The sequence below is a fragment of the Liolophura sinensis genome, chromosome 13 (genome assembly GCF_032854445.1).
Source record: "Liolophura sinensis isolate JHLJ2023 chromosome 13, CUHK_Ljap_v2, whole genome shotgun sequence".
NCBI classification, from domain to species: Eukaryota; Metazoa; Mollusca; class Polyplacophora; order Chitonida; family Chitonidae; genus Liolophura; species Liolophura sinensis.
The window spans coordinates 18,054,697-18,067,932 of NC_088307.1; the positions used below are offsets into that span (position 1 = coordinate 18,054,697).

The window sequence follows — 13,236 nt, forward strand, 5'->3', positions numbered from 1 at the left end:
ACCACTAATGGTTAGAACATCCGTCTCAATGTCGAGAGACCCAGGATCAAACCAGGGTGAGGTCATACCAAAGACTTTAAATATGGTACTTGTTGCTGCCTATCTACCTGCTCAGCACTGGGAGGTTAAAGCAAGGCAACTGGACTGGTTGGCTCGGTGTCAGTGTAATGTGGGGTGTCATGTCTGGTGTCCTTGGTATGATACTTCAGTGACGGCAGCACTTAAGCTGCGACAAAAAGACACAGTATACCTGATGATTCCTGGTTGTCATATGACATTATTATGAAGTACGACCTTAAACCCCAAGCATTCATTCATTCTTCTAATTGCAACAACAACAATGAAAAAAAAAACAAAAAAATGAAAATGATTATTATTGTCACCAATTTCATCCCAGGATTTGTACACTTTGAAGATTTCGAATTTCCAGGCTCTTTCAGGCCCAAAATTCATATTTTTCAGGCAAATGATATAAATATCCTACCTTCATACACATTTACAGCAACATAAACTGATCTTAGTTAGTTAGGCTGTGAAACAATTTCTAAGATAATACAAACATTTTTCCCTCTAAGGGAGTACGAGCATGCTATACACAGTAGCCCTGGTTGGTTGAATTTTAAGGTTTTTCCAGGCCAACCTACAAAACACCTTGATTTTCTAGGCTATTTTCAAAGCCTGGAGTCCATTTTGGGAGCTAGATCCAAGGTCAGTTCTGGGTCGAGTCACACCTAAGACTTTAAAAGAGGAAGTTGTAACTTCAGCATGAAGGGAATAGTGCAATGACTGGTTGACCCGTATTAGTGTAATGGCTCGGGCGGGGCGGCTTACTTGCCTTCGGTAAGGCATCTCAGTGAAGCAGCACTAGACAAAAGAGCAATGGAAACCCGTCCTGCAACAAGGAGGCACATTACATGCACTCTGAGGATTCCTTTCTCGTCGTATGACTGAATAATTGTTAAGTACGACGTTAAACCCCAAGCTCTCACTCACTTACTCACTCAAAGCCTGGATTGGTTACATCAAATTCCAAGATATTCAAGGATATCAAGGTCCAGTACGATCCATATATTTCACCCTTCAACAACTTTGTGAACGTGTGATATATTTAATGCCCTGACAGAGCTGAATGCTAATCTTATAATCTGATCCCACGTTTTAGTCGTACTCTGGATAAGTCGTTCATCAAGTGTTAACCACTAATTGAAAACTCTGCGTACAATGTATAGTTACAAAATCCATTTTGTTATTCAAAATATGCATCATGATTCGCAGTTCTACAAAATGGCATGAAAATGACGCTGAAAACTTTAAAAAATTGATCTCGGCTTGAATTCACTCACCACTGTTTTGTGACACTGAAGCTGATGCCTTCTTCATCAGGTTTTTCAAATCCGACTTAGTAGGCATTCCTCCACTGAAGAAAAAAAAACAACAGATTTACAAATAAAGTTTATAAAATGTTTAGGTTGATACAATGCTACTATAGAACAAGGGGACTCCGCGCAATGACCCAGAAACCTCTCGCCAATCCGGTCGCTGTCAGGTCAAGGTCCTACATGGGAAGGCCTGTCAGCAATTTGCAGATCATCGTGGGTTCCCCAGGCAATTGCCAGGTTTCCTCCCACCATACAGAGGGGCCCCATTGTATAAATGAAATATTCTTGGCGTATCGCTTAAAACACAAATCAAATAAATAAATAAATACTACTGAACACACAATGTATGAATAACCATGATGCGTTAATGTGCAAAAAAATGTTTAAATATAATATCTACAAGGTTTGAAAATTTGCACAGCCTGCTGTAATTTTTATTGAATTGGAAACCACAATAAATAAATGAATAAATAAATAAATAAAAAAATAATAAGGGTTTTTATCTTTTCGGAATCAAATTACTGGCTGACTGCTGTAGGTACTGTATTCTCAATTAATTTCTTAAAATATCCTTTAATCTCAAGTATCAATAATCTAAAAACAATAGAGAAAATGCCACACCTAGCTGTAGTTGATATTCAGTTCATAAACAATACATAAGTAATCATCATTTATTCTACGTCAAAAACAAACTTCCAAATATAGTTTGTAACTCCGGCCACGGAAACTTTCAGGGGGTGTAACTCTAGTGACCATAATGAGGCAATACAGAAATTTACAGTTATAGAGAGATAACCCATGGTTAATTTTCTGTGACAACCCATAGACCTCCATAAAAATTTAACACATCCTATTCCTTATACTTAACGAGGACTTCTGAAAAAAAAAAACATCAAGACTTACCAAAATGGTGCATTCTGTGATGTTGCTGTTTTTCTGGAATTTACCAAAATGGTGTTTTCTGTGATGCTGCCATTTTTCTTGAACTTACCAAAATAATGTATTTTGTGATGTTGCTGTTTTTTCCTGAACTCACCAAAATGGGTGTATTCTGTGATGCTGCTGTTTTTTTCTTGAACTTACCAAAATGGTGTATTCTGTGATGCTGCTGTTTTTTCTTGAACTTACCAAAATGGTGTATTCTGTGATGCCCCTGTTTTCTCTTAAACTGACCAAAATGGTGTATTCTGTGATGCTGCTGTTTTTCATTGATCTTACCAAAATAATTTGTGATGTTGCTGTTTTTCCTGAAGTTATCAAAATTGTGTATTCTGTGATGCTGTTGTTTTTTCCTGAACTTGCTAAAACGGTGTATTCTGTGATGCTGCTGTTTTTCTTGAACTTACCAAAATGGTGTAGTTTGTGATGTTGCTGCTGAACCAGTGTTATCTTGAACCAATCTCTGCTGTGGTTTGCCCGTTGTCTTGGAAACCTCAGTTGGGTGGACCTGATTCTTCTGCACAATCTAAAATGAAAGGGAATAAACTGTTCATGGCCACAGTTAAACCGTATGAAGTGTTTGTAAACCACTGAAAAAAATTCTCAACATTTTTTTGTATAGTTAAAATATGAATACTACTTTCCTGTATGTGACATTTTTGAATTTGAAACATTTCAAGGTATCATAATTCTACAATCCTGGATTATGAATGACATTTTCATTTTGGCAAAGCTTTCAATTGTCAAATTCTTCAACGGGAGTGAACTGGGAAATAAATTTCACAGAAAACTGTAATCTGATGAGATAGATATCTTGTTCTCAGGCACATCTGAAGACTATTGCATAGATCTAAATCATGTGGCCAATGAGAGACACCATATCACCCTGTGTTAGGATGCATCCTGTGACATTATAAAAGCAAGCTGAAAAGTGTATTAAAAGTTAAAACAGACAACAAATAACATAACCTGAGTTATTTCGGAAGAGGGGTGGAAACAGGCCTAAACAGTCACAGGTATTTTTTCTGATGTGTACTAAAGTATAAATCAAGTTTTAATGTGAAAATATTACGCTGCCATAAGCTGCGCTATGTTAGAGCAACCGGAAACAATGATGTCACGTAAATAGTACCCCACGAACACACTGTTAAAATGCAAAACACGAAAACAACTACTGCCTCTACTGCAGAAACAACTGGCTCCTTACTGGTTAAAACCATCAACTTTCGACTGTCTCAATGTGCCAGATTTTGCTTCTTTTGAACAGCGTTATCTCAGTTGTACAAAAAATAAAAAAAACATTTTAAACATTGTGTGATAATACTGTGTTTATGATAAATACATTTGGTACGGTGTCATTTTTATTTTAAGTCTTGCCTTGGATTTACCCCAGGTTCTGCTCGGATTTGTCCCACCATAACGTTGCTTGCCACTGTATTCGTGAAATATTCTTCAGTATGGCGTAAAACCCCAGACAAATAAATAAAATAAATAAATATTTAAGTCATGTTTTAATCTTGTTTTAATACCTGTTTTATCCTAATACAAAGTAAACCACACTTCAGTATGGTCTGAAGTTAACACTGGGTCTAATTCAGCCTCATTAACTACAAGCCCCCAGATGTGTGGTATAAAGGGGTTGGTTGCACATGACATCATCACGTTTTTGGCCTATAAGAACAATTGCCAGTTAGTCACATTCAAGTCCTGTTAACTTGTGCTGTTGGGGTTTGAACCAACGACCTCTGGGACTTTAGCCTGCAGTTGCATTTCTACCACTAGACCAAAGGGAAACTCCCATTTGCCTATTTAAAGATAGCCAGTTCATTCTACCTTGTTACATAAACTTTATTTTACACAATATTAACCTGTAAAAATCTAAACCAGATGATCTGCCTACCTGTGGGCGTGGGTGCTTGTTGCATGAGGCTGTAACTGGTTGAGAGGGGGGCAGGACAGGTGTCTCAAACTCAGGGCTATGCACTACACCATCATCTGCACAGTGGTCTGCACCGCCTTTACATGTAGGTATAAAAACACATTAATGATGCTGTACCTAAAAAAGTACTCCGCAGAAACAGTGTGACTGACCAGGATGTGTTATGTTAAATAAGAATTATGTGAAAGAAATGTGGTATATAAAAACTATGACAAGTAATTGTTACAAAATACAGGTACCACTTACTTGGTTATACAGAATTATATAGTTAAAATATTTAAAAGCTACTAGATCTAAGAGGATATATTTTGAGAAAATGGTGGTCAACCCCTGATGATATTTTGATATCTTTTAGGTGAGGCTATTTGGCAACATGTGTCATTTGAGCCAAAGAAAATTAGAAAATGTAGTTTTCTCTGTGAAATTTACAACATAAATAATTTGGAGTTTTTGAGGTGCTTTTATACCTTCAACATCCTCCAATGACAGTGCAAACTCATCTGATGTGACGCGCCTTGGAGGACTGACCCCTGCCTTCAAGGGAAACGCCCTTCGCAGGGGTTTGTTCACTGAGGCGGATGATGTTCTGGGCCTCTGTAAAATAAAATGATTGTGAAAGAAAAGTTCAAACATAACTACTGTAAAAAATTTGTCTGAGAAGAGCATTTTCAGAGGCAAATAAAGATAACAAAATATTATATTTGGTGTTGCAAGTTATGTTTAAAAAAAAGAGAAAACGCCTTCCTAAGATCAACAAAACATGCAGCATCAGGCAAAAAAAACATCTTTGTGAAGTACAAAATTTTTGGTCAAATACAGTTACCATGGTAACAAATGTAAATTGAAAGACCTCTGAAAATTATGTCTAAAACTATCTAATTATCTTTTTTTTTCTTTTTTTTCTTTTTTTTAGCTTTTTTAAGTGACTGAATATTAAAAATGAAAAGCTTTGAATTCTATGGTGGACTTTTGGATGAATTTAGGTATCAAGGACAAAATTGTTTTCATTCAAAATGTTGGAACAGCTTTTTCGATTTTTATTTTTTTTTTTTTTTTTTTGATTGGTGTTTTACGCCGTACTCAAGAATATTTCACTTATACGACGGCGGCCAGCATTATGGTGGGTGGAAAACGGGCAGAGCCCGGGGGAAACCCACGACCATTCGCAGGTTGCTGATAGACCTACTCACGTACGACCGGAGAGGAAGCCAGCATGAGCTGGACTTGAACTCACAGCGACCGCATTGGTGAGAGACTCCTGGGTCATTACGCTGCGCTAGCGCTTTAACCGACTGAGCCACGGAGGCCCCCAGCTTTTTTGTCTGCATAAGTAGACATTACATTATTAAATGTCACCATGATTTCTTTTTTATTTTCTATTTTATTCATTTATTTGATTGTTTTTAATGCCATGCTGAAAAATTAACATTTCATTTGTAATAATCACCAAGTGAAACAAATGTGCTTTACAACACTTCCACAATAACCAATTAAACTAGTCCCGTATTGGGTACTAAGACTTTTCCACATACTGTAATTCTTCAACATTTTCAACCACTAAAGCACTTTTTTCAGTAGAATGTATGCATATAATTACTTTGAAAATGACGCTAAAATGATTTGTTTGTGTCATTAACGATCCAAGCCTTAAATGAAATTGTGCAAATTATTTCTCTACACCCCATAGTTCTCTCAGAATGTTTCAAAATATTAGTTGCAGAGGCGGTTGAAGAAGTAGAGACTACAACAATTTGAGATTTATTTATTTATTCTTTTATTTATTTAGTTGATTGGTTTTTTATGCCGCACTCAAGTATATTTCACTTATATGACGGTGACCAGCATTACGGTGAGAAGAAACAGGGCAGAGCCCAGGAGTCAACTGATTGAGACTGCATATGGATTCTTGAAGGATCTTGCCGTGGTATGGCGGAAATGCCACAAATGTGGTGTTTAATCACTCTGTTTTTCGAGGTATACCTTCGTATTTGTAAACTTTTCTAGGTCTTTCCAATTAGATATTCGCTCAGGCATAAATGTAACACAACCACGACAACTTACCCTGAGCAGATTATTTCCCGCAGAATGTAAACGTATTTGTCTGGTTTCTCTCAGGTCATGTGACCTCCCAACATCACAGGGGTGTTTTTCAGGTAACTCTGTTCTTACACCTACAACCTTTATTTGCTGGAGAACACTCCCATCCTCTTTGTCATTTTCAGAAGCTGGTACCTTGCATCTATCCCGTTGTAAACGTGACCCACTTTCTGACCTCACCATCTCATAATAGTTCTTCTCTGGTAAGGAAGAATAAACTGTTCCCTGATATTTTGATTTGCTGCTGTTGTGTCCATCTATGTCACATGGTTCAGAAACTATTCCTTGACTTGACTGGCCAGATCCCTGATGAGCACCTTGGTCTGATTGGTCAGTTCTATTTCCAGATACTGTGCCCTTTTCGGACAGGACAGCAGAGCAAACATTTCTCTGCTTTGATTGGTTGTCTACTCCTGACCTTGCATCCCTCTGACCTTGGCCATGGCCTTGACCTTCTCTTACAGACAATGCAGACATCATTGTTTCAATGTCATCATCTTTATGCCGTCCATGTCTGAAACCAACATATGATGATGTTTCTTCTCCACCCGGTCCTCTTAAGGAAAATTCTCCATACTCTAGTGTAGAATTCAAATTTAAAACAGGTTTCTCTTTCAAGTTTACAAAGCTGGGTTTCAATGCATAAACTGCATTTTCATCAACTTTAGAGTTTTTCATTGCATTCTTTCTGTGTGTTTCAGTGTCATAATCCGTTTCATCCCCAACTGATGTTAAATCAATATTCAAACAAATTCTCTGAGAAACGTGAGTGTTTATTTTATCTGCTGAGACATAACTTAGGTTTGCACCATCTGTCAATGAATTCAGATGCTCAGTGTCTGTAGGGCTGGGAGGACAACAATGCCCACCAAGATCTTCTGCAGACTGATTCAGCTCTACAGGATTACCTCTGTGTCTGTTCCTTGCTTTTGCTAGCAGACTAGAAATAAATAAACCACACAATATGAAAGTACAATTCCATTATATATTATCAGTAAAGTCTTGAAATCTTTACAAGTTAATCTGCTACTTTGAGCATGTCTATAATTTTGCTAAATTCATTTTTCACAAATCTCATCAAATCAGGCCAGGAATGCTCTGCACAGTGAAAGCTCTTTACAAACAGTCAGAATTCAATGCAACCCACAATCACAACAACTCTTCTATTACAGCATTAGTAATTCAGGATTTATACACCTAAGAAATGATATATACTTAGATTGCACACAATGAACTCTCAAGCTGAATGTGTGCTAGCATGTTTCATGTCCTGCATAAGCAAATTTCAAAAGCTGCATTTTTTTTTTCCAACACTGTAAGAAAATCCAAGACTGATACTGTTTATTACCTCTCAGTTGACATTTCTGCATAATCATCTGCCTCATCTGTACTGGGCAGACTGAAATGAAGCTTCTCTAGAACAGGAGCAGACAACTCTGGTGTGTCACTTAGGTAATCACTTGAGACATCTAGGAGTGAGTCATCCTCTGGGTTATCTTTCCTTGGTCTGGTAGGTGGAGCAGGCACAGTGGATGTGGATCGCAAAGATTTCCTGGAGTTGGCTTTAAAAGCATGACAAAAATGTAAATATTTCTTAGTTTCGCATCTCATAAAAAATCCATGGCAGAATAACATTCATTCTTTTTTTCTTTTCTTCTTTTTTATTCATGCATGGGCAAGCTCAAACTATAGTGTTAATTGAAATCCGTCTCATAAGTCCAATAGCCCTGGGTGCTCTTGACCAATGAAATCGCATGCTTGAATTCTGCTAACTATGGAAGGCCTCAGCTTTATTATCTAGAATTTCCTGACCTGTACAACTGATTTTGTTCCATCCATTAAGTTGATACCATGGTGTATAAGATAAACATAAGATAAGAAGCATCAAAATAGCTCACACATAAGTAATTACAATATTAGCCTACTATGCTCATTTGGACAGTTACCTCCAGCTGATGGAGAGTGTCGATGAGGCTCTAGATAAGGGGGTTGCGCACTGGAATGACACTGGTTGCCTACAACTGTAACACAGAAAATGTGCCATACAACGCAGCCACACAGAATCACATAATTAACTCACAGAACTGTGACAAATGATCTGGCATGTGATTCCACTACAGGATGACGATCATACTATTGTATTTCTTCAGCCATTTCACATGTTTCCACTACGTTTATTTAAGCATATTCTGAGGGCATTGGTCTATGTAGACTGCTGAAACTATACTTTTTGTGAAGCCCTGAAATTGGCCAATACAACCAATGTAGTTTTGTCTCCAAAATCAAATAAGAAAGGTGTATAAACTGCACTGAAAGTTGCTCTTCCATATGCAACAAGGTTGAGGAATTAAGGTCGTACAGTATGTCCTATAATAATCATGTCAGAAATGTGAACAAGGACATTAATACAAAACCTATCATAGCATATTGTGAATTTCATTTGGGTATTTCACTGGTGTTTATTTTCCCCTTTACAATGACAATTTTATGAGTGAAGGAAACCACAGCCATCAACATGAAGGGTACTAATCCACTCCCACATTTTATTATAGTTTTTGACTTTAATGAGAATCTTAATAGGATCAACAAGGATTCTCTTACAAAACTTTATTGAGGGAATAACAAAGAACAAATTTGTCATCAATGCAGTCTAACCATAACATTCTCGGCCCATTTGCCAGCAAAATTGCCTAATATATCTGACAAGTCACATGATACAACTTAAAGGACAATTTTTACTTGGGAGTACAAAAGTTTAAATTTGGTACTTCCCTGTTCCATGTTAGATCAGGCATACATGTACCAATGAAAAAGAAAAGGTGGCTTTCACTTACTAGCCATGCCCAAGAGAGGTTTTTGTCTCTGGGAGCTCTGACCTCCCGCGTGGGCACTGTGAGGACGACATAGTTTACCACTAGGTGGCCGGCCAGTAGAGGCCAACTTAGAACTCGCCGGCCTTTGCCTGATGTTTCCTTCTTGCTTGACCAAGTCCACAAGACAGCTTGAGCTGCCCCTAAAAACAGATACATACAAAATTCTGTCGTTTCAGGCTGGCCCAATCCATATCACTGATATCAGTAAAGTGATTCCAAGGTTTGAATTTTTAGAAAAACACCAATTCAACTAAGAAACAAAATTTTATCTCTCTTGCATAGCATTATTGGAAAGATTTTAAGGAAGTTGCTTGAAATTATTCACTTTTGCAGCTGCTGGATAAATCATTCTGCTTTTCAAAATCAATATCTTTTAAGTAACTTCTTCCCGAGAAAAATCATATTTAGCCTTCTGATATACTCACAACAGACTCGTTCCAGTTTCAACAACACTACATGTGTCTGTCTTTTCTTAATGTTGGTACAGGAGGAGATTGATCTTACAATACCATTTTCTTACTGGTGAGATCAAGAAGGAAAGAAGTCATGCAGTCTAAACATCCATACCCATAAATGCGCTGGTACAAGTCTAGTGTGACATGCCCATGCACCGACTCTTACATTATTGAATTTGGTCAGGTGCCAAGACTTGAATTGCTAAGATGAAAAGTCTTCAGTTAGCCATGCACGTTAATCTCAAGACTCGTTGAAAAATTAACAGGCTTGATTAAAAATTCATGTCTGGCTTAAGACAAAGCTAAACTCAGTCATTGCGTTCACATGTACATGTACATACTTGGTTAAAGCCAAGGCTCATTACATATAAATGTACCACATAATATTGGCCCGAAATACTTCTCCAAAAAAATAATTACTTCTGATGCTGAAAATATCATCAGGGCTACCCTGATCCTTCGACCTCTTTAACCGGCTCTGCGACCAATATTTTCAAACATTCCCAGAACATGTTAGCATTATTTCATCATAACTGTATGCATAAATTACTCTGAAAAAAACTCTTTATGGGTCAAAAAGGTTGAAGATTTACAGTACCTCAAAACATCTCTCTATGATAAATAGAACTCTGAAAATTAGGCAAAATGAGTTAACGCTCAGAAAACATTTTGGGCCAAATACAATACATACAGAAAAATTGAATAAGGAATGGCACAAAGGATTTGACAATTATGTTGCCTTACCAAGCTGTCTTATTGGTTTTCAGTGTCTTGTGCCCATGTCCTGGTATATCTTCTGGTTCTTGCCCTGATCTTTCTTGTCTGACCCCTGACTTGTATTTTCCTAAACCTCCTTTCAGGCTGTTGGCATCTTTCAGAAGGGTAATGTTGTAGACAGAAGGTTTCACTTGCTCCAGCCTTTGTAGAGAGTTTGATGTTCGCCAAAGCCAATCCTGTAAAACATTCAGGAAAATTCTACAGAGCATAACAATTAAAGTGCCGGTTTAGTCCCAAGAGAAACAGGGTGGAAATATTAAAATGATATGAAGGATACCGTATGATGATATGAAGGATACCGTATGATGATATGAAGGATATCCTATGATGATATGAAGGATACCCTATGATGATATGAAGGATACCCTATGATATGAAGGATACCCTATGATATAAAGGATACCCTATGATTATATGAAGGATACCCTATGATGTTATGTTGCTTTATTTAAGCGCATTAACCACAGTTCAAAAAGATTTACGATGACTAACATTACTTAAGCCCTATAAGTGAAGAGTCCTTGAAAACAAAATTTTTTCTTCAGTTTCCGTAAAATGTTCTGGATTATATGCCTTACATGATGAAGAATTAAGCTGACATGAAGTTGAGTAAGGCAGTTATGCTGGAATGACCTCATGCACGTTTGAAAGTACAACTTCATTTGTGACTTCAGCAATGGGTGACGTCAAGTGTTCTTGCATTAGGTCACACCAGGCAAAATTAGAAGTGACAGAAAATTTTTGTTTTCATATTATCCTCCAAAATTAACGACAGCGGTTTTAATACAATGTAATTTTTTACCAATTTAGGAAAGCAACTCAGACTATCTCGATCCTCATCACTTAACCCTGCTTTTAAAACATTCAGGTCTTGAAACTGGAGTAGATCTTTAAAAGAAAAGACAACAAATAATGTAATGATTAACCTGAGTTACAAAGGAAGAGTGGTGGAAATGGACCTAAACGGTCACAGGCTTTTTTTCACAACCTGATTGGTAATAATAAATCAACTTCTGATAAAGACTTCTTACAAGCTTGTGGGATACACCTTGTTAGAGCAACCGGAAACATGATGTCACGTTACTTATACCCAACATACATTTCAGTAAAAGACAAAACTGGGTTCAGGTGACATAAGTGAAAACAGTTGCATCCTCTGGTTATAGAAATAGCTAGCGCCTGATTGGTTAAAGCTGATGGCGACTCATTAAATTATCTCAATGCATACAACTTGGCTTCCTGTGAACTGTGATATCTTTGTTGTGCAACGTCACAAAAATAAAATAAGTTATGCTTTGGGATACTCTATGGATGCATATACATTTCATCTAGAGTTGTCTTTCTTTAAATAAAATGAACAAAAAAATTTTGAATTCTTCGATTATGGACCCTTGTTCAAAACATTCAGTTCAAAAGTATATATACAAGCTTACATGTGACGATAAGGGAAGGTAGCTCTAAAAGGGATAATTATATAGCTGTTTGCTCAAATGAAATCAAGAAAACAAAAAACCCAAAAACAAACAAACAAGAAAACCAGAAAAAAGTGTTTTAACAGTTCAACTAATAAATTTGTAACATTCAAATTTGTAACAGAACACAAGTGCCTCTGTTTACTGCTGAATAGGCAAATTAGTGCCACCCATGGATCCTATGTAGTTTGCAGTGTGTAAGTACAAGTTCAACATCACTTGTCAAGAGCTGACAATTCCTGATATCCCATCCCTCAGCATGCAAAATATTTTTTATTATACCAAAAAAGCAATGTATCCTAATCAGTTGAATTTCTACATCTATAGTAGAGCAAGGCAACACCCAGTTGTTACATTTGCAAATAAGCACATATCAGAGAGCAACACACATGACTGTTGGACATTAGCACAAGACTGTTGGCTATTGCCTCGTGAATATGGGATATTACCTTGTGAGTGTGATGTGGTTTTGTCTAAGCGCATTATTATTGTACCATACTTCATGTTTTGTGAAAATGAGGATTTATGGTATATGTATGGTATCTTATTAATTCTACATAAACTAACAGCCAGAAAAGCTACAGCCTATCCCTACAGCCACATGAACATCATGGGCGTGGATAACCACATCCTACAGTGGACGACACCAGTATATTGAGGACAGCGCAATGAGATTGGAGGAGTGCAGGGTAAGTCAATGTTTGCATATTGGGCTATGTTTCTAAACATAGCTCAGATATAAACATGGGTGCTTTCCATTCGTCAATCTAAACAGCCACCGGACACAGTGTGACGTCCGAATGTTTTGGAAGTCGTGTGAGTTAAGACTCTACAATGCACGCCAAGGGCTTCACGGACGTCTGACTTGGTGACAGCAGTGGCACCACTGGCATCCTCCAGTGGCCATCGGGAAGCGATGAAAAGAACCCCCAGGGAGCTTACAGTTCATCTAGATGGAACACATGCCGGAATAATGACATAATATTCTTATTTTACCTATTTATTTCTTGAAACTAGAGCACATAACAATACGCTGAGCCACTAGTAGAAGAATATACCATACGAGGCCTACAATTCTTACGAGTAGGCCAAGTAAAGCTGGCTGTCCCAAATTATCGGATGCGTAATTTCCGTTACCTTGGACGCCTCAGATTTATGATCCAGTTCATCTCCTCCTGAATCCCAACCATCGCTCCCCTGGCTGTCAACATCACTGAAGCCTCCCCACATCACTATGAAAACTGTCAGCCGTTTATCTTTGTCAAATTCACAGCTGTACCACATACATATACTTAACAAGAGATT

At 37.5% G+C, this 13,236-nt stretch overlaps 1 protein-coding gene across 1 annotated transcript; it reads right to left on the reverse strand.

The window, feature by feature from the left end:
- Positions 1 to 2,721: 2,721 nt before the first annotated feature.
- On the reverse strand, positions 2,722 to 13,234 carry LOC135480941 (uncharacterized). Its single transcript, XM_064760873.1, has 8 exons — positions 13,069 to 13,234; positions 10,427 to 10,635; positions 9,189 to 9,367; positions 8,301 to 8,375; positions 7,703 to 7,916; positions 6,319 to 7,294; positions 4,687 to 4,851; positions 2,722 to 2,844 (listed from the first exon to the last, which is right to left on the reverse strand). Exons 1-8 carry the CDS (start codon positions 13,213 to 13,215, stop codon positions 2,722 to 2,724), a joined length of 2,088 nt encoding a protein of 695 aa, XP_064616943.1. The 5' UTR covers positions 13,216 to 13,234.
- Between the last annotated feature and the right edge of the window lie 2 nt (positions 13,235 to 13,236).